The following is a 22,161-nucleotide window of genomic DNA, read 5'->3' on the forward strand; positions in this document are numbered from 1 at the left end:
ACCAGTAAAAAAAATTATCAGTGCTCTAAAAGCTTGATTATAACAAATTTCTTCAGTGTTCCTTTAAGATTAAAGTCTCCCCCCACTTCCCCCATCAATTGGGGTTAAATGACTTGCCCTGGGTCACATAGCTAGGATGTGTTAAGTGTCTTAAGACTAGATTTTAACTCAGGGCTTCCTGATTTCAGGGCAGGTGCTCTATCCACTGTGCCACTTAGCTGCCCTGAGGATTAAGGGTTTAACAAAAACAAAAAAAACCCAAAAAGACTTAAGGGTTTAACAGTTTCCCACTCAGTCGTGGCACTCCATTTGTGAAAAAGAAATTCACATTGTTCTTAAGACAAGCCTTCTCAACATTCCAGTAAAGCAACATTAAATTTTCTCTGCAATTCAAAATCTTCAGCTTGATTTTTTAGCCTTCTTGTGCAACCAGTAAGAGCTTTAAAGAAAAATCACATTAAAAAAAAAAAATCATCAAATATCTAATTTGGTGCACAGGGATTAATTAATGCTTATGATGAATTTTCCATTTCATACCCCAGCAATTTTAAGTACAGTCACCAAACTAGATTCCTTAGAGACAGGGTCTGTTTAATTCATCTTTGTGTTCCTTATAATGGCAAGTACATAACTCTGTAAAGTGAATGTTGCAAATCAAAGTGTCTGGTTATACCTTCTGGCAGTTCATGATGATTTAATCAAGAAATATCAGCAACTCTGCTCACCTAACTAGGTCTACAAGGCCTAAAAAGACCTCTCCTCCCCCAATATATGTATGTAAAAATCAGTTGAGATCACAAAAAATTTCCATATTTTATTTTCAATCCCACAAATAAACAACAAACTTTTCCAATAATGAAAACTATTCCAACTCTGAGCTCTCCTTTTACAGGACCAAGCATTTTGGATACCAGTCACTTCTGGTGAAATTTCTAATGGTCAAAAACCAAGGCACAGTAGCCTCAGAGAAGTCTTGTAGTTCACAGTCTCAAAAGGGCAAGCATTTTATTTCCATATAAGGCGATGTCGTGTGAAAAATCAGCACTTTACTGTATCTGTTTGATGCTTAAAAGTATTTTACTAAAAACCTGTGTGGGTTGGCATCAACTTTCGTACACAATCCATTTCAGGAGTAAGAATAGATTCTAACTCCATCACATGCAAGTTTAAAAATCTATACTGTTGAGAAGATGAAGCACTTGATGAAAAGTGGAATACTACTACTGATCTTGAGAGAAAGAACAAATTCCAGGGATTATTATTGTTTGAACCACAGAACAACAAACCAGGCAGAGAAGTCCATAAGGAAATCAATTTCAATATTCTCCCAACTTTGGTCCTTCATCTTCTAAGCATTTAAAAGTATTTCTAGACATTTATTTTTATTACAAATGCAATCCAAGGATTAATAAATAAAATTTAAACTTTTAGACTTTCTGTCCCAGGTTCTTTTTAAATAGAAAAAGTGCTAAGTGTTTCTTCAGAGTATAGTCAGCCTTTCTTGTCCAAATCAGACTGTAACTTGGTCTTCCAGAATCTTTTTAGAACTAAAGATTGTATACTAATAAGAAACCTCAGGGCAACAGTTTCATTATTGATACTGACGATAGTCTCCAAATGGTGAGGGTGGCAACTGAGCTGGAGGCAACTGGGAAGGATCGTCAACAAACTGGGGTCCTGCAATTGACATAAATTTTTAAGTTTCATTCTTAAATATCAAGAAGTTACAACTAAGAGCAATAATAAAGTTGAGTAAATTATGTCTGCATTGAGTCCAACCCCATGGAAAATACATTGCATTAAATTAAGGGCATCAGTCTAGTTTTATTTTTAGGGTTGCCTAATTCCTGTACTAGCATGACAGAATTGGAGGCACTTCAAACTGAGGATAGATGACAATCTGGCTTCCCTTGTGCTTAAGAGTGAAGATCTCTCAACTGCTGAGCCAGAAATGCAATGTGGATTAATTTCAGCAAGAAGCAGAGTCAAAATTTTAAGTAACTACAATAACAAGCTGCTATAGCCACCCAACCTGGGTAGCTATTACTTAAAAAGCATTTTTTTCTCAATTTCATGGCAAATGGAAGAAATCATATTCTGTCAAACATTTATAAAAATGCAGGTATGCTGTGTTTTAAGACATTCCAATGAACCTGACCCTAAAAAATCAATTAAGTAGGCAATGGAAACTCTGAAGAGGAAGACGATGCTAGTGGCTAGTGCTAGGGATGGAATCTTGTGGAACTAAGTTTGCAGAGAATGGAGTGATAAACAATGACATAAAACTAAGTTGTACTTTGTTTACAACCCTGTTTTATAGGAAATACAAGTGTCATTTCATTTTACAGATGAGGAAACTAAAACTTGAAAGGCTTGCCCATAGACTTACCTTCAAGTGTAGCAATGTTTTGCAATCTTTGCATTGCCTTTTGATGCTTGAAGGGTGTATGATTTTATGTGTGAGCACACATGTGAGAGTACATGTGTATGAAAATGAGTATTTTATAAAATTTTTAAAAATGAGAATTATAGATACACCAAAGTTTTCTCCTCACAAAGGGCTTCACTATCTCAATAGCAGCAACATTTAATGCAATTCAGAGAATTACAATCATCTGCCTCCTTGCTAAAAGTATTTTTCATTGATTTCAAGATAAATTTTTCCCTATAGAAATTTTTTTGAAAATGTTATTTAATTTTGTACATGATTTACTTTCCAAGAGATTGTTAAAATATTTTTCCAGAAATGTTGATCTATTGCAAAAAAGGTATTTGAGACTTAAAAAAAAAAAAAATCAGGCAAAAGTCGAATAAAAAAAATGTCTTTAAAGATTACTTTGTTATTTTTTAGATAAAGGATTTGCTTTAGTTACTGACCTCTTCAAGAAAATTTGCCAAAGCAAGTAAAACATAATCAAAAATGCCCACATTTCCTTTAGAGAATTAGGATATATGGAAAATTTTAATATGTTTTTTACTTTTTGTGAAGATGTTAATTATGACCATTTTCATTTTTGCATTCTGACTCTGAAATTTTGTAAGTATTCTAAATATGGCAGAATGTGGCTCTTTCAATTGGGTGCTAAATGTGGTGACTAAAAAGTACACAGATCAGACAAAAAGAGTCCATGAGGTCATCCAGTCCATCCCAATGATATCTAATGAGCAGAGCACTATTTCAAAGCTATGCCACAAGGACATGGGATTCTTTGCTCAGTGCACAGGGAAATGAAATCAGATTAAGAGAAGATAGTCTATTCTGCATAATTTATACTGATTCTTGTCCAAATGCTCGAACAAAAAATTCCCAACTTGTTTCACTCCTTTGTTACGTCTTTTTAAAGAATAGACAAGTCAATGTTTTGCTATTACTATCTCAGACAGAAAGTGATCTCCCTTTGCTAGTTCCAACAGCAGTCCCTGATACCATTCTTCTCTTTGCTCCAGGGAAAAACCGTTCCAAATTTAGAGTAAGAGCCATTTCAAGTTTCTATGGTTACAATGTCCAAACTAAATTCAATGTGATCATTAGCTCCTAAACATTTCTCTCTAAATGCTGTGGATAAAGAATGGATAACAGCCAACAAGCAATAACATGCATCTTACCAATGAAGTTTCATGGTCCCTTTTCTCCCAGTTAACCCAAATGCTTAGAAAAAAGCAAATTAATTTGTGGAAAAGATCACTATAAAATATGTGTAGCTACAGTTATTTTATTTTTCTTTAAAACAGTTGGTGAAATCCACATTCTATTTTTCAAAGGGCACTATCACCTATGACTAAGATCCTCAGAGTTCCCACAACAAAATGTGAAGTGAATATAGTTCAAAGGCAGATTAACTCCCCCATTCCCCAAATGTTGTTTAAGTCACTAGTTCAAATAAATTCAAACAATAGTATAGATCTAAAAGATCAGTGAACAATTCCAAAACCAAGATTTTTGGCTTTTGAGAATATTATTTATATATTGAGACGACTACTACTACTACTACTACTACTAGATTCTAGAAGAGGAAAACTTACCATTTGGAAATTGTGAAGATGCAAATCTTGTTAACAGGATACCAGCTCCTTCTATTAAAGCCAGAAGAATGCCACCCATTGCAGCTGAACCAACCATGGCCACTGGTCCATCTGAAGGTATCAATGACAAGAGAAATTACTTTCCAATTCTGACTTTATGCATTAGCTAAACTAGGAGACAGACATGAGCCCAGTAAACATATAAGACTTAACCTAAGTTCCCTGGCATTGCTTATTAGAAAATATTTGAGGTTATATTTCAATAAAATTAAGTTTCATTTTTTTATTCATTTTTTTCCACTTATAACTATACGTACTTTACATGACAATCACTGACCTAAATGAAGTCTGGTCAACTTTTTGTCCCAAGGATTCAAAAGGCCAAAAAGTAGCTGTGACGGTTCATCTTTTTCCCAAAGGGAAGAAAAAAATGTCTTTACGATCTCCCCTTGATCACCAGGATTTCAGTTTAATTTGATGCTTTCAGGCTCACTCAAACTTGCCCTAGAATAAACCTGACATCTTCTGCACTATCCTCAGAATTGTCTTCATTTCCTTCCTTCCCTTCTCTTTTTCCCAGGTTTGAAGAGTTTGAATTTATAAAACATTGGCAACCAAGTAGGCCTTCTCTTCCTTTTCTGGATCAAATCCACATCCCAGAAGTCAGAACAGATATGGAATGACCTTTGGAGGTACTTGAACATTCAACTTGTCAACTACTATATATTAAGTATCCCAAATCCTGAGTATCCTTTTATGAGATAGTTTTTAAAAAAAAGCTCAACCACTAGTGAGTTATCATCACAGATGTTAAACTTAGCATTAGATGTTCCTGCTAAGAAAAAATAAAATAGATATATATCAAGTGTCTGACCTGAACAATTTTCTCACAAAACTGTTTCAAACACATTGTAAAAGGTTTGATGAAATATTTAAGGAAGCAAGTCTATTTTTTGATAAAATGTCAAGAACTACTATACCCTGTCATGTTCAAAAATGTAAGATAATAGGTGCTATTTTTCCTTTCTGAATTGCTATTATGTATACTTCTGTTATCAAACAAAATTTAAGCTTTTCTCCTACAGCTATCATTTCTCACATGTAAATGACTTAAAGTAAAGATATGATGTTTATTGAGGTCTTCCAATTAATCTTCTATTATAGCTATGAGTTTCTTACTTCTTGCTGCCAATATGGCTCCAGTTAAGGCACCACTTGTGATAGAATTCCATGGATCTTCTTTTCCTCTGACTTTTACCATACTGCAATCAATCATGGAAAAGAGACCTCCCCAAACTGCAAAGCTACCTGTTTGGTTTAAAAGAAAAACTCATATTCAAATACAAAAATTATTTTCCTGCTACAACAAAATGGTCTAGTAGGAAACAAAAACCAAATTCTACTCTTTATGAATTACTGCACAATTTGAACACACACCACATATCTGCATGAGAATTGAATAAAGTCAGAATACTTAGCTTAATAAAAAGCTTGAGTTATTATATAAGATAACACTAACTTGATAAATCAGGGCTAAAAGAAATCAGGCTGCACAAGTATGTTTTGTCCTGATGTCATATATTTGAGCTTTCTTTCTTAACCATTAATTTTTTTCTGATTTCAGTTCTTTTTTCTTATATTTTCTTCATTCATTCATTCAGCATCTAACCATGCTAGCTGCTGAAGGGACAGTTCTCATTCCTTTTCCTTATTAATGACTATAAACTATACAATCAGGTCATAATCTGAGTTAATATAAAAATGGAATTATAAGAGTCAGCATGAGTTCATCCATAGGTCATGCCAGAATAATCTGTTATTTTTTTTCCTGAGAGATCAGGAAATGGGTAATGACATGGGGAAATATTACAGATATTATAAAATTGGAATTCAGGAAAGCATTTAACATAGCCTGGGATATTCTTCTGGACAAGGTAAACAGATAAAAGCTGAGTATTCTAATTAGATTCAGAATTAGTTGAATGACTATCTAAAATGGCGATTAATGGATCTTGTCACCTTGGAAGAAAGTGCCCCAAGATTTGCTTTTGCTCAATTATATTCAGGTTTTAAAATTTTCTTTAAACCAAGGCTCAGATGATAAGCTTATTATTTAAATCTGTGACTGACATGAAGCTAGAAAGATCAGTTATCAAGCTGAAGAAAAAAAAAGATGAAAAAAAATCCTAATAGGCTTAGACCAAGGGGCTAAAACTAATAAGAAAAAGTGTAAAAGGCATAAATTTAAAATCTTACATTTGGGCTTAAAACAAAACTCTACAAGTATAGCTAGAGAATTGAAAAAGTCTTTTAAAAATGCAATTTATAACTTTATATGTATCAACACTGAGATGGCAATCAAAAGAAATGTGATCTTAAGCTGTCATTAAGAAAAGTGTCATCTTCCTAGAATGGGAGAGGTGATGAAACAGATCAGATAACTCTGGAGTCCTGTGTTTACTTATTCAGGAATATAAGCAAGGGAGAATGCATTTAACACAGTGAACTGAATGGACACTGTCACACCTCATTTGAAGGAAATGAGGATGATCAGCTTGAAAAAAAATTCCAGGAATGGCACATAATAGCTGTTTACAAAAACAACCTCCCTCAACCCCCCCCCCCCCCAAAAAAAAAAAAAACAACAAACCCTTCTTAGTTCAGCCAACAAGGATAAAACAGATACCCATGGATGGAAGTTGCAGAGATGCAGATTTGGGCTTACTGTCAATTGCAGAATGGGCTGCCCTGGGCATGTCCAAGTTACTAATGATCATGTAGAGACTACATGACTGTTGTGGCATAAGACATTATCCTTTAGGGACAGGTTGGATTCAGTCATTTCTGTAACTGAATATCATATAGAATACATCATGGGTCTAATGTGTGTTTAAATTGTTTAAAATGTGTTTGTTATTCATTTTGTAGTATTTTTGGTTTGTCACAACAAGCTTAAATAGCAAAAATTAGTTAATTACTATTTCCTTACTACGCTATAAAATGAAGACAAAGTTAAAAAGGGATGGTATAATTAAAAAAAAATCTACAAATACTGATGATCAATATTTTTCACTGAAAGCTTAGCAAGTTTTACATTTGGTTGCATGTACTTTTCTAGCAGACATGGTTAAAGCATGAGAATGTTGTACACTGAAAGTACTAGGTAGTCAAGAAGGGATGCCTGGTAGAGAAGGCAGAATGAGGAAAGAAAAATATGGAGGAGCAGCTTATGGGAGAATGGGATTGTGCAGGCAGAGAGTACAGGATCTTAAGCCAGGATCAGGTAGGAACATAAGCCAGTTTGGTGATGCACAAGATCAATAGGGGATACCATCTCCAATGTTATCACTTTGCAATGACTCTCTCTTTACTGAGGTTGTGAAGTTTTTGGTAACATATCTTTATGTTCAAAATATTTACTGGGGTGCCTTCATTGCTAGTGAAGTGGCTCATCAAATACCCTAAAAGTGAAGTCAGATTTTCCCCAGCCATTCCTGCCAGAGTAGGTTCAGCAGGCTATTCGCCCATAATCAGCAGTCCATCTCTCATCGATATCTGGAATATTCATTCTAACTAATCTTTGTTTCTTAGAATCCTTAGCTTCCCTCAATTCTTGACTCAAGGGCAATCTCCTCAGTTTTACCATTATCCCTGACTCCCTAAATTGATTTATACATACACATTTATATAAACTATTATCCTGCAAGATGAAATCAAATTTTAATCTTATCTCCTCAGATCATTTCCTTTCCTGGACTTGATCACACTCCCCTTCATTCTGCTTTTTATCTGCTGTCTCCCACATATGACTGAGATCCTTGAGGACAAAAAGGATTTTAAGCTTTTCTTTGTTATCTCCATAGTTTACATATGTAAGCACATAGTGTTTAATAAATGTTTACTAATTAGTAAAGTCTCACAGGATTCAAGTTCAATTTATTTTACTTCTATATATTACTAAGCTTTTGAAACCATGGGGTTCATAGGTTCTGGGGAATCACACAAAAAATTCAAATTAAGCCAGGTCCTTTCAGAGTTTACAAATAAACAGAGGGCTATTACATATACACCAGTTGCTATGTGTTATCTATGTACTTGAGAGCTAGAAACAAGGTGTAATGTAAGGTTTAAAGGAGAAAAGGTCTTTAATGATGAGAAGGATCAGGGGAGGTGTTTTACTGGAATAGTGACATTTGAATTAGGTTTTAATGAATGGCTAAGAATTCATCAAAAAGCCCAAGGAAGGTTATTATTTTGTATTTCTCTTCACCAGGTACTTCAAATATACTGCTACTGATTGTGCAGAGCTCAGTAACTATAATCATCAACTAATTTTTGGGCATTTATTTATTACCTTTGTGTCCCCAAAAATAGCTCTCCTACTTTTCAACTTCTCTCATAATACACTATACAGTTTTAACACGATATTTCAGTTTCCCCAGAAGTCTCAAAACCTGCAATTTTAAACATTTCCCCCTCTCTATCCAAAATATGTTATTTTGAGGCAATGAAGAAGGGTTTACTTTCATAAGGTCTAGTATAAAAGTCTATTTTTTGAAACAGGCCATACAGGTATCAGATAATGAAATTATTTTCCAGAAATAAGCAATTACAGTCAAACTGAGATCAACAATTGGCAAAAAAGTATGAAAGTTCATCTTCAGTAATTAAAAAAAAAATCTGAATGTGAAATAATTCTTTACCTCCCAATTGTGGTGCTCTGGTTTTGATGGCTGTCATACTGCCTCGAAGCCTGTGGCTTACTCCCTATGGAAACAAAATCAAATGGCCAGAAAATATCAGAAACACAACTGGTTTCCAACTCACTGGCAGAATCTGTTTAATTATAATTTAAAAAAAATATTCAAATCTAAGTTCCATGTAAAAGGCTAGTGTTCCATTCACTTACCACAGGAGAATTGCGAAAACCTTTGATTGCTTGGAAGATACCACCTCCTATGGTACCCATAGTGAAAGCCCCACCACAGTCATCCACAATTCGCCAGGGGCTATGAGGAAAAAGAAAAAACAAACAAAAACCCTTTAAAGAAGTCACATATCTCAAAAGTTTGCTTTCTCCACAAAACCTTCCCTGTTTAAATGAATGGCAAACCTCAAACACAGACCTAGCCCAATTAATGAAATTGTACCTCACAAAATATACATAGAGCTATATGGCAGTCAATTTAAGTTATGAAGCTATATAAAGGACTCTGAATGTAAGTTCCCACTTTCCACAGCACTCAATTCATGTGAAAATAACTTTGGTTGATGATCTATCAATCATTAAGTTTTTATTATGCATCTACTATCACCAAGCATTATGCTAGATGCTGTGGACCCTAATACAAAGAAGGAAACCATTTTCATTCACAAGGTGCCTACTCCTTTCTAATGGAGAAGACAAGTAGGTGTAAAATATAAACAACATAAAAGTTAATAAATATAAAAATATACTAAGTAGTTTGGGAGGTGGTCCATTAGCAGTTGAGAGGACCACGTAGAAGATGGTGTTGGAGCTGACATTCTTTGCAGAAGGACATACTTCATGGAAGATAGTACATACTGTCATACTAGATTCACATGTAGGTTAGTTCTGGAGAACTGCTTTCTCCTTTTTCATTCTTTGCCCTAAGAGGGTTGCTCCCTGGGGTGGAGAAAGGAGAAATATATTTGGAAATGAACAGAACTAAGAATATTGATATAGAAGATAAACTCCATCTACTAATGCAGGTCATCTTCCCTGCATTTCATCTCAGAAAAGTGCCTAGCACATTGCAAAGTTAAGGGATTTGTTCAAAGCCTCATTCATCTGAGGCAGAATAGAAATCTAGATCTGATTTGAGGCCAGCTCTCTATTCAGTGAGACAAGATTGCCTCTAAATGAAAATGAAGGTGATGGAAAAACAAATACTAATACTTGACTTTGGAAAAGAAATATCACTCTGGCAGCTGGGGAAAGAATGTACTATATAGAAAAGACAATCATATGAGTGAGAGGTCATTTAATACTAAATGAAGGTGCTGGGGTAGCTTTATGAGTATCCAAGAGGATACAGATGCATACAAGAGATGCTGTAAAAACAAATAAGACAGAGCAGCTACATCCTTTGGAGAGACCTCTAAGAGACTGCATCATGTGTGGAGAATGCTTTAGAGGTTGTTTTTGGTCAGGGGTGGATGGCTATAATCCCTTCCAACTGAGATTCCTGGTTCTATTTAGTCTAAAATTCAAATTGAATCTACAAATTCTAAGAATGCAATTTAGGCATCCCTTCTTTATAATTACATAATAAATACCATTTATTCAAACATGTCTGTTGGCACCAATCATCATCAATTAGTATTAGTTAAAACTTACTTGATTATAAAGCACTAGAAAAGGCCTACTCATGAAACTTCAAAGAGATTTGCTGGTGACAACTAGATATCGAAATCCCCAATAAATTAGCCTAGTTCATGTTTTAATGTTCCACATACAATAACTGGTTTTTAAAAATTAAATGAGTCAATCAATACACCTGAAACCTATTTAAAGCAAGATCTATCCTGTGGTCACACACATGATCATTAGTGACAAAGTAAAAAGTTAAATACACAATAATAAAAGAAAATGCCTATGCATGGTCTTTTAATAGAATCAAGATCACTCACACTGCTCTCCTTTATGGCAGTGACCAGGTCAGCCAGAAATCTTTCATGGGAAGAAGAGTAGAATAAATATTGTCCCAGTTAGGAAGAGAATTTTATATAATACTTCTTCCACCATCTCATACCTAAAATTATTCATTCAAAAATATACATTTTCATTCACACATCACTGATTAACAATAGTTTCTAGGAGAGAAAGCAAGTAGGCTAGTTTACCTTATAATCCTAAACAAATGTTCCGAATATCTAGGGGAAAAAAAGGCTACAACAGAGCTTATAATTAGCAAAGATACAGATGATGATGTTTAGACTTTAATGTTCACAATCACAAACATTACTTCCTCCACGTTCCTTGACAATCTAGTGAGGTAGGAAATTCAGGTACTATTTTTATAGAGAAGCAAGCAGAGCTTTATTAAATGGCTAAGTTCATTTGGAGGGGGAATCAAACTAAATCCTTCCTTTCTCTAAAGCCTTTTTCCATCAATTAAAAAAAAAAGTTCAGTTCTAAAGCACCAGTGGGGAACATCTGGCCATAGGCTTCAAAAATAAGGTCCCCAAAATCATTTGCTAAGGCAACTGCAGGTGATGAGCTCAAAGCTAGGTACAAACAACCTCCCACTGCATGTGTTGTGAAGTTGATAATTCTGTAAATGAGTTGGGGAACAGGTTCCCCACTCCTGCTTTAAAGGATGAGTGTGAGTGTGTGTGTGTGTGTGTGTGTGTGTGTGTGTGTGTGTGTATAGACATTTCAAACCTAAAACAAAAAGGGCAGGAATTTGAAAAGCATATCAAGCAGATTGTGAACTAACTTGGCTGAAGTACATCATAGATATTCTTATAATAGGAGGAAATAAAATTGAATAGTTAGGTTGAGAAACAGGCATTAAATGCTAAGCCAGAGTTTAGTTATTAATGTAAAAGCAATGGGGAACCATTTAAAATATTTTGCAGAGTAATGACCAATACAGTATTTTTTTTTAAATAGGTTGCATTTTGTTTGATGAATGAGCAAGTGATAATAAGGTTGATGTGGGAACCTTGCTCAGTAGTTTTCAGTTATATCCGTCACATCATGACCCCATTTTGGAGTGTTATTTGCAGAACTATTAAAGTAGTTTATCACTTCCTTTTCCAGCTCATTTTAAAGATGAAGAACTGAGAAAAGCAGGATTAAGAGACTTGCCCAAGATCACATATTTGAACTCATAAGTACAAGTCTTCCTGATATCAGGCCCAGCACTTTAGCCAGTGCATCACCTGGCAGTCCAGTTACTACATAGTCCAATGCCAAAATAAAGAGTTCTTTCTGAACTAGGGTTTGATAGCAATGTTCAGGAATGGAAAAGGAAACCAACACAAAAGAATCAATAGAAATCTGCAACAGAAATCTGCAACAGGAATCTGCCTGGAGAGGCAGCCTACACACAGGGTAGCCATTTCAGAGTTGGCAACAAGGAGAAGGATGGCACTGAAACAAGTGTTGGGAACAAGAACATGTTCGAAGTTGGCTGGACCGTTTCATTAGTCTTTAGAGCCAAGTAAAGGATGACCCACCACCCCAAACTATATCTTGGCCTCAAAGATCAAAGGGTTGGATTTAATACTGGAGACCTTTGAGATCAACCATCAGCTCCTGGGGTCTGATTTCTCATCTGTAAAATAAGAGCCTTAAGAGTAGTTGTCAAAAAAAAAAAAAAAAGAGTAGTTGTCACCCAAAACTTCCAGCTCTGAAAAATCTGATTCTTTATTTTGTTGTCTGGTTAATCCATACACTGCTATGGTCTCCAAGACTAGAATAATCAGTCAAGACTGTCCAAACATTCACATTATGGCAAGTTTACAGCAACTCATTCAATATTCTCAAAGATGCATTTCATCAAGCTCAATATTTCTAGTGAGTTCTCAATATTCATACCAAGTTCAATGTATATTGTGCGGGGGGCACACCTCATAGTTGGCAAAACTAGAGGAAAATAGCAATTGTGGAGTTCTTGTATGATAGGAGTTGTTGGTGAAGCTGTGAAATAGTTCAATCACTATGGAGAACAATTTGGAAGTAAATATTAACAAGTCACTAAACTATATATAACCTTTGATAGAGTAAATTACTATTAGGCATATGCCCCAAAGAGGTCAAAGACCTCTTGTACAAAGATCCTTATGAGATTTATGCCAACACTTTTTGTTGCTGTCAACTAGAAAAAACAGCTACACATCACTGGGGGAATTGAGGTATGGATATATTGGGCTATATAAGTAATCAAGAAAATTACATTCAAAGAAATTTGAAAAGATATTTTTATCTATAAAAATTGAGAAGACAGTGAAATGCAAAAAAAAACAGAACATTTACACAATTACAATAATATGGAAGGAAAAACTGAAAAATCTCAGAACCTTGACCAATGTAGCAATTAAACAATTTCTAGAATGATGAAAGGGGTTACACTCAGCAGAGAGGTAATGATTAGAAGTTTAATTGAGACACTCAATTCTCAGACATGACCAATGTGTTTGACTATAACTGTTCCAAGATTTTTATCTGGAGGGAAAGAATTGCCATTAGTGAGTAAATGATAAATGAGGGGAAAAAAATGCACATTAGAAAGCAAGACTATAGAAGGGAACACATTTATCATTATTCTGTTGAAGTACATTTCTTTTTAAAAAACAGTATAGCAGTTCAGTTTTTTTTTTTTATCATCTTTTGGTTTGTTAAGTTCACAATTTAAAAAAAACGATAGGGTTCTTATACTCAAGGAATAATATATAATTAGAAAGTAAAGGATAAATATGAAGGTTAACAGTACAAAGAAAATTTTTTCCTCCCCAAACTCTCTAACTCTATACTCCACAAAAGTCTATTACCCTCTAATATGTCTTCCCTTTCCTTACCCAATTGGTGAATGGATAGGTAGATATAAGATAACCATCAGCATAGAGACGGTAATTAAATCCATAAAAATTCAAGAGATCTGGTCTCAAGATACAACATTTCCTAGCATGTGATCTTGGGTAAATACCTTGAATAAGTCACTTAACCCCAATTGCCTCCGGGGGAAAAAAAACTTAGGAGATCACCAAGTGAAATAGTATTTAGGAAAAAGAAAAGAGAGCTCCGTGTCCTGAGGAAAAGCAGTCAGATAAGTTGGAGAAGAGAAGAGAGGCATCCTGAAATCGTCTAAGAGAGAAGAATGACAAGGAGGAAAGGGTAATGAATGGTGTTTTTTAAGACAGCAGAGAAGAGTAAGGTGAGTTAGGGCTAGAGTTGGAGTCAGAAAATCTAGGTAAAACAAGCTCTTCCTATAATGTATGTGATTCTGAACTAATTTGAGTTGGCTCTGAATCTTAATTTCTCCACCCCTAAGACATGGAAGTGTCTACACCAGACTTTTTTTCTGCCAGGCCTCTACCTGGCAATCCTATAGTTGGCAAGACCAGTTAGGAGGATCTGACCAATCCCTACAGTTCACTGGAATGAAAAGGAATCTGATGCAGGAACAATTACTGAGATCAAAGCACTAGAGTATGGAAAGGAAAAGACTCAAATATGATATTTAAGTTTCCCTCAGAGGACAATGGTTGGTGTTTCTATGACCTGAATTGAAAGGCTATTAGGAGTAGTTGGGCAATGAGAAGTTAATCTAAGTTCAGCTCTTTTCAATTATAGTTTAAGAGACAGGAGGGAGCTACAAGAAGTAAATCTATGAAAGCATACATAAAGCTGATAGCTAAAAGCCAATGAAATAGATGATATCAAAATACATCTAAGTACAGAGCCTTATTTTTTTTGATGGTGGAAATAATACTACCAACCACTCTTGTGACCTCATCCACCTGCCAGGCCAATGACAATACTATTGTAATTCATCCCTCCACTAGTTTTTCTAATCCATTCTGCCCACAGTGGCCAAAGTGATTTTTTTTTTTTTTTTTGCTGAGGCAATTAGGGTTCAATGACTAGCCCAGGGGAAGTGTTAAGTGTCCAGGCCAGAGTTGAACTTAGATCTTCCTGACTTGAAGTATGACACTATCCAATGGGCCATCTAGCTGCCCCCAAAGTGATATTAAGTACATGACACTTCCCTGCTCAAAAAACTCCATTATCTATAGAACAACATTCAATTTTTGATTTGGGCATTTGAAGCCTTTCACAATTGGGCCTCCAGCCTATCTTTCCAGATTGATATTATGCATTCTATATTTTGGTGAAACTAGTCTACTTGCTGTTGCTCATACCGACAACTCCATTCTATTTCCATCATTTCCCTACCCATTTCTGCTGCTTAGAACTCCCAACCCCTACCTCTTTTTAAGATGCAAAAATTCAAACATGCTCCTACCTCTTATACAAAGCCATCCCTAATTCCTTCACTTAATGCTTTCCCTCACTATCATTATACCCTGCCCTCAGAAATTACTTTGTATTAACTTCTTTGTGATTTCTCCTCAGTATAAAGTTTATTTTTGACTGTGTCCTTAGCAGAGTGTCTGGCACACAGTTAAGAAGGGGGATAAGAAGTTAAGATTCATAGCACCATCAGAATTCAATATTATACAAGTTAAGAATCAAGTCTCAAGAAGGTAGTCAGCAGCTTCAGAAGGAACAAAAAGGAGTGAAAAAAATGAAAATGATTAGGTCAATGTTAATCTGCTGAGAGGAAGTTTTCTTCCTATCTTCCTATTTTGTACGAATCTTCTTTTCATCACTTATACTGCTGCCAATATGGTTTAGATCTTTCTGGGCTATTCTAAAAGCTTCCTGTAAGTTTTCTCTTTCTCCTCTCCAATTCATTCTTTTCACTCAATAATCACCTTCGTAAAATATACTACCAGATTCACCATGCACATTTTCCCTTCTCAAAAATTATGGGGTGAAATACAAGATCCTCTGCAATATGGCAACAATCTACATTTTCAGTCTTATTTTGCTTTAATTGCCTTCATGCATTCTCAGTTCTAACTATATTCCAACTACTCTACAAGTGACCCATACCGAGGTAACTTTAAAACTTTTGTTTCTGTTCATGCCTGGAAAATACTCCCCCCATCTCAACCCACTGATTTTTTTCCTCTAGTTAACATTTCCATAAAGTTTTTCAGGATACACTCACCTAAGTGTCTTTTCTCCTTTCAAAATTCTTGGGAGAAATTTATATAAATGCTCCTTTTACTATTATCCCATTCTTCCCAGACATAATCTGTATACATTTTCCATCAACTCAGATAAGGTCTTTGGAGACAGGGGCTCTTTTCCATCTCTATACCTCCAACAACTAGTACTTAGTAGTTAGCGTAAAATTGAAAGACAGTTTGAAAAGGATTAAGACAAGTGGAAGCTGCTAATATAGTCTTTAAAGAATGCGGTGCTGGTAGAAAGGAGAGACTGAAGAACAGGAGGTTGGTAGGCTTTCTCTCCCAGAATAGAGGAGGGAAAGGAACAAAGACTTTACAAATATTCTCTCATTTAATCTCCACAACAGCCCTGTCGGATGGTGGTGTCCCCATTTTACAGATGAGCAGGCTGAAAACCAAGGCTGAGTAACGCCCAAGGTCACCTAACTAGTTAAGGGCCTGCAGACCAAGTTCCCCATCTGCCCAGCTACCGACTGCCTCTGACCGGGTGGGTGGGAGAAGCTGGCGAACCCGAGATTAAGCAGGAGAGCCGGCTCAGGCACCTCCCCCTACCACAGACTGCGGAGCTGGCTCTCAGGGACTGAGCAGATTATAAACCACTAAGTACTTCTTGGGGATCCGAGAGTTCCGGGCGCCCGACAACGTCGGTTATCAAAGATAGCTAAGGACACGAGTCCTTTTTGGGAAGACTGGATACACGGGGAGGCACCGCAGCTCCCCGATCTCCGACTCTCGGGATACCCCCTCCCACCAGCCCATTTCTTAATTTACATAAAAAACGAGACGGGAGACTGTAAGCCTCGCGGGGGTAGGGACTGCCCGGGCCCCTTCAGGTATTCCTGCACACAATAGGCGCTTCACAAACGTTCACGGAACTGGACTGACCGCCCAAGGGGAGGCAGCCACCGCTCTGTTTGGAAGCCGAAGCGGAGCCTTTAAGCAAGAAGTACCAGAGAAGGCAAGGTTATTTCGGAAACGCCCCGCTCCCAGGCCACAGAGGCATTGGACTCAGGGGACCCCTGCCCTCCCCCACGCCGCCTTCCCGGAGGCAGGGCCCAGACCGGGGGATGCTAGCAAGGTGGGCAAAGGCGCTTTCCCTTAAGGAGCGAGGGGCGGCAGGACCCTACTCCTTCCCGCAAGCTCCAACGCGCAGCCGCCAGGCCCAGGGGGCGTCGGGGCCGCATGCAAGGTCATGGCCAAGCTGGGCTAGGGAAGCCGGGGAGATCGGCCGGGGGAGGAAGAGGAGGAGACGGAGGCAGAGGCCGCCCCGCGGGCCCCGAGCGAGGGGACGAAGGTCAGGGAACGGGGGGGCGGAAAGGGCAGGCAGCGATTGGGGCGGCTCACCAGGGCTCACGAGCGTACTCCTCCATCTTGGATCCGGCAACAAGGGGAATGCCGGGCAAACAGGGCGGAGCTCCAGCGCTCTCTGCGTGCAAGTGACCTCTGTCCCCTAGAGAGCCCCGGGGGAGGGCCGGGTGGCTAAAACGGACGACGATTGGTTCACCTCTTTTTCCAGAAAGCCAATGGGAGAAGCAGACCTGGGAGGCGTGGTGGGGCGCGGCTTCCCGTGGATTAGCTAAAAGAACTATTTCATCCCCGGCGAGGTTGGCGTCATGGGTTCGAATCCTCACTTTGCCGCAGCTTCGTCTGCAGATTCCATTTTCACTTGGGAAGTTTCCTAAACCCTAAAGAGATTCTGTTTTGAAATTTTGAATTACACTTATGAAGTAATGTTTCCTGGGGTCATGTGATTAAGGTCTGGAGATTATCTGACCTCCAAACCAAGAAAAATTTGGATTCAAGTTCTAACTTTGACACCAGCTGTACTTAAAACACCGCCTTCCCCTCTCCCTCCGCCGCCCCCCAGTTCAAATCCACTTGGCAAGTCCCGTAATTGAGTTTTCTCTGATGCCCTCGTTTGCTCAACTAAAATGGGGTGATAATAATGGTGGTTGTAAGAAATGCAGAGGAGAATCTCTCTCCTTCAGAAGGTCCCTGCCTAATGAGACAGATATCCAAGAGGGACAGACTGAGGCTAGTCCCAGCGGAAAGACACCAAAATGGAGGCCTGGGCGATGGGGCTGCAGGGAGGTCGCGTTTATTACTCGCTTTGCCAGACAGTAGTACCTGAGAGTGATCTAGGGGCAGGTCACTTTCCATTGCTCTGTGGTTTCAGAGATCTAATCCGCACTGGGGAAAGGAGTTTCCTCATTCACAAGTTGCAGAAATCTACATAATACTACTACTTACCATGCCCACCATTCATCCTGCCTGCTCCGGGAGTCCTCCTAAAAATGCTTGCAGGAAGTCTATGCAATAGGAAGCTGCATCCCAACACTTCCCAAATCAACCATTTTGCAGGCTATCGCTGTAAAAGTCCTTCAAACATTAATAAAGAGACAAATATGGCAATTCAGCAAGACGTGCAAATATTTAACAGCCTCTCCTACACTGATCCCCCCCCCCCCCCCAGACTGCCCCTCAGCTCTTCATTATATTTACTCTTACGCCGAGCTCTAAGAAAGACCAGAGGTGAATAAGACTACTCACAAGTTACAACCTCTTTTTAATTAGTAGTAGTTGAACTCCTACTCTAGTTTATTATTATTTGAAAAACTTTTCCTGATAATAATTTATTTCTCTATTGAATCCCTTAATCTTTTATAACTCTGTAAATATTAAAATTACTAAATACATAATTTATTAACAAATGAAATCAATCATGAAAATAAACACATATTTTCAGTACTTTGGTTATGAGAATGGTCAAATCCAAAGTTACCTTCAAACCCTTAAGATAAATGCATATGACTTTTCTTTTTGAAATACAGTTTTGCCATTCATTCCACTTCATGTATTGATTAAAATTTCTGAAGAATTCTCTTAATATTTTATTAATTTCGGTCCTCAGGAAATAAGTGGTTTGTCCTTTGTTTTTTCCTCTGGAAACTATTTTTCCAAGAACACATGGCAAATGTAGTTCCTCACAGACTATTCATAATTTTTTTTTATGTTTCTTAATAAAATCAGAGAAAATACTTTTCACAAGAAAAGTTTTCCTTACCTTTTTTTCTCTCTATCTTTTACATGCTTTATTTCAAACGTATTCATGGATTAAAGATTAAAAACACACACTCATACTCCCCGGTTATATAAGGAGAAGCACCTCATTGGAAGACTGTTTAAACTGTCATCCTAAACTGACAGCTCCAACTGTTTTTTCCATAACATTCCGTTTGTCTCTTAAAAATACAGTACAGTAATATCTGTAGAAAAACTGAGTGCACTAACAGATTTTACAGTATATTAGTAATTTGTCCCAGTGCTCTTCCAGTCTAAACCCCATTGAACAAAAAGATAGTATAGGAGAAAGAAAATGATAATGATAATTATTATAATAACAGAGGCAGAGTGGGTCAGTGGTTAGTGTATTGGATGTGGAGTCAGCAAGATTCTAATAGTTCAAGTCCTTTAGATTTATACTGACTATATGACTCAGGGCAAATCAGAGTGTCAGGGCACCTTTTCTAAGCTCATGACTTTCAGTTATGCCAGAAGAATACCCTAAGTCAGAATGTCACAGGTCTTAACCAAGAGGGGAATGATATATGGATATGTGTGTGTTTGTGTGTGTGCATGTGTATGCATATGTACATGTATATGCATACATATACCTGGATACTCCTGGGTGTAATATATGCACATGTATATATTACATGATATGTATACACTATATACACACATACCCACGTCATAATACATACTTTTATATGCTTCTATATACACATACATCTATGTAAGTATGCTCTCTATTACTACTTCATACTTCAAGGATCAAGGATTTCTGTGGTTTGTATCCTCCCTTCTCTGATTCAGATGGAAGCCCTTCTACCACTTAGTAGATGGTATTTGAACTATGGCCAAAAATTCATCACTCCATTACCAACCTAGTGATAAGCCTCTCCCAAATTAACTAGGCTGGTTCTTGGATGACAGACACAAAGTCCATTACTTGACCCATGCTTCCAGCTTTGTAAGTAGCCTGCCACAGATTGTGCACTGCTGATAGTGGTGAGGGGAAATTTAGGTGATATAAAAACAAAAAATGTCAATAAAACTTTATTTTTAAAATAACTAGGAATCAAGATGATGAGGCATGAAAAGGACTTGCATAGTAAACCATCATCATCATAGGGATGGATCAAAGTAGTTCCCTGATCTACATGATGAGCTTATTAGTGTTGATTGTATCTTCCTTTGGAGGGCAGAACCCTTGACTTAAAAATTGGGTCTTCCTATCTCCAAATCCAGTGATCTATTCATTAGCCCACACTGTCTCTAAAAAAAGCTACCCCACTACCTTTCTAAGGCAAGAGGCTTGCCATAATGTTGGAATGTCTCTTTCTAGCAGTTCCAATTTTATTTTCCATTCAAGAGAAGTTCAAATTATATCCCCAATCACCAATCACCAATCACCAATCACCAATCACCAGTTATAGATATGACATCCATAAAATCCAATGTAATCTGGGGCTGCAATAAGAGAGAGCTTCTAGGAATAGTCAAGTGATAGATGCAGTTCTCAGCCTGAAGGGGTGCACTTTCTCTAATGTTTTTGCTCTCAAGCCCCTATTTGATGTCTTATCTACCAATATCAGCTAATCAGTTAGCATCTCCCTACTATCAAACTATGAGTTTGACCAGTCAATCTGTCCTTAATATCAACTATAGCTATAACACTGACCCCCCCAGCTTCAGCAAAACAGGACTCTCTTGCTTTAGCACACTAGAGCCCTACTGTGGGGTGGAAACACTCTTACCAGTTCTAGGACAGAAAAGTGTGCTTGCGGCCTGATCCCTAGAAGGATCTCTGAAAACAGCTGCACAAAACCTCTGAAGCTTGGAACACTGTATCCTCCACCCTGAAAACAGAACCCTACTTTAAAAATTGCGTAATAGACTAGGAAAAATGAACAGACAACAGAAAAAGTTTCTGATCATAGAGTTACTATGGTTTCAAGGAAAATCAGAACACACATTCAGAAGATGATAACAGACTCAAAGCTCCTGCATCCAAAGCCTCCAGGAAAAATAAGAAGTGGTCTCAAGCTATGAGAGAGCTCAAAAGGGATTTTGAAAATCAGGTAAGAGAAATAGAGGAAAATTAGGAAGAGAAGTGAGAGTGATACAAAAGAAAATACAAAAAGCTAATGAGAAGAATATCTTAAAAAGCAAAATTGGTCAAATGGGAAAGGAGGTACAAAAGCTCACTGAGAAAAATAATTCCTTAATAATTAGGATTGAACAAACAGAAGCTAATGACTTTATGAGAAATCAAGATACAATAAAGCAAAACCAAAAAAAGAAAAAAAAAAAAAGAAAAGAAAGAAAAAATGTGAAATATCTCATTGGAAAAACAACTAACTTAGAAGATAGATTCAGGAGAGAAAATTTAAAAATTATTGGTCTACCTGAAGTCATGATAAAAAAAAAAAGAGCCTTGATATCACCTTTCAAGAAATTATCAAGAAAATTATCCTGATATTCTAGAATTGGAGGATAAAATAGAAACTGAAAGAATCCACCAATCACCTCCTGAAAGAGATCCCAAAATGAAAACTCTCAGGAATATTTTAGCTAAATTCTGGAACTCCCAGGTCAAGGAGAAAATATTGCAAATATCCAGAAAGAAACAATTTAAGTATAGTGGAGCAACAGTCAGGATAACACAAGATATTAATATTAATAAATATTAATAAGCTGCTGAAATAACATGGGATGAACCCTACACAATACAAACCATTCATACAGATGAAGGCTAGGATATTGAGTTTGTTACAATGTGTGGAGTAAAGATAAGCAGCACCTACATTAAAAGACAAGAGGCTTGGAACATGATATTCCAGAAAGCAGTGAAGCTAGAATTACAACCAAGAATCATCTAGCCAGCAAGATCAAGCATAATCTTTCAGGAGAAAAGATGGGCATTCAGTGAAATAGAATTCAAGCACTTGTGAGTGGAAGTTTTGATTTTCAAATGCAGGACTCAAGAAAAGCACAAGGAGGTTATCAGGAAAGTGAAATCACAAGGGAGTTAATAAGGGCTATCTGTTTACACTGGGAAGATGATACTTGTAACTCATTAGAACTTTCTCATTATTATGGAAGTTTAAAGAAATACACACACACACAGAGAGAGAGAGAGAGAGAGAGAGAGAGAGAGAGAAAGAGAGAGGCAGCCCCAGGTGTGACTTGAATGTGAAGGGATAATATCTTTAAAAAATGATGAAATTAAGGGGTCAGAAAAGACTGTACTGGGAGAAAGAGAAAGGGAGAAGAGGAAAGCTA

The 22,161-nt window shown here is 37.1% G+C and overlaps 1 protein-coding gene across 1 annotated transcript; it reads right to left on the reverse strand.

Annotated features, from left to right (window-relative positions):
• Positions 1-788: 788 nt before the first annotated feature.
• Positions 789-17,475, reverse strand: TIMM17A (translocase of inner mitochondrial membrane 17A). The gene is made up of 6 exons (XM_051998657.1): positions 17,158-17,475; positions 8,933-9,032; positions 8,727-8,790; positions 5,203-5,331; positions 4,024-4,134; positions 789-1,677 (listed from the first exon to the last, which is right to left on the reverse strand). Exons 1-6 carry the CDS (start codon positions 17,181-17,183, stop codon positions 1,592-1,594), a joined length of 516 nt encoding a protein of 171 aa, XP_051854617.1. The 5' UTR covers positions 17,184-17,475; the 3' UTR covers positions 789-1,591.
• Positions 17,476-22,161: the final 4,686 nt, after the last annotated feature.

The sequence above is a fragment of the Antechinus flavipes genome, chromosome 4 (assembly GCF_016432865.1).
Source record: "Antechinus flavipes isolate AdamAnt ecotype Samford, QLD, Australia chromosome 4, AdamAnt_v2, whole genome shotgun sequence".
NCBI classification, from domain to species: domain Eukaryota; kingdom Metazoa; phylum Chordata; class Mammalia; order Dasyuromorphia; family Dasyuridae; genus Antechinus; species Antechinus flavipes.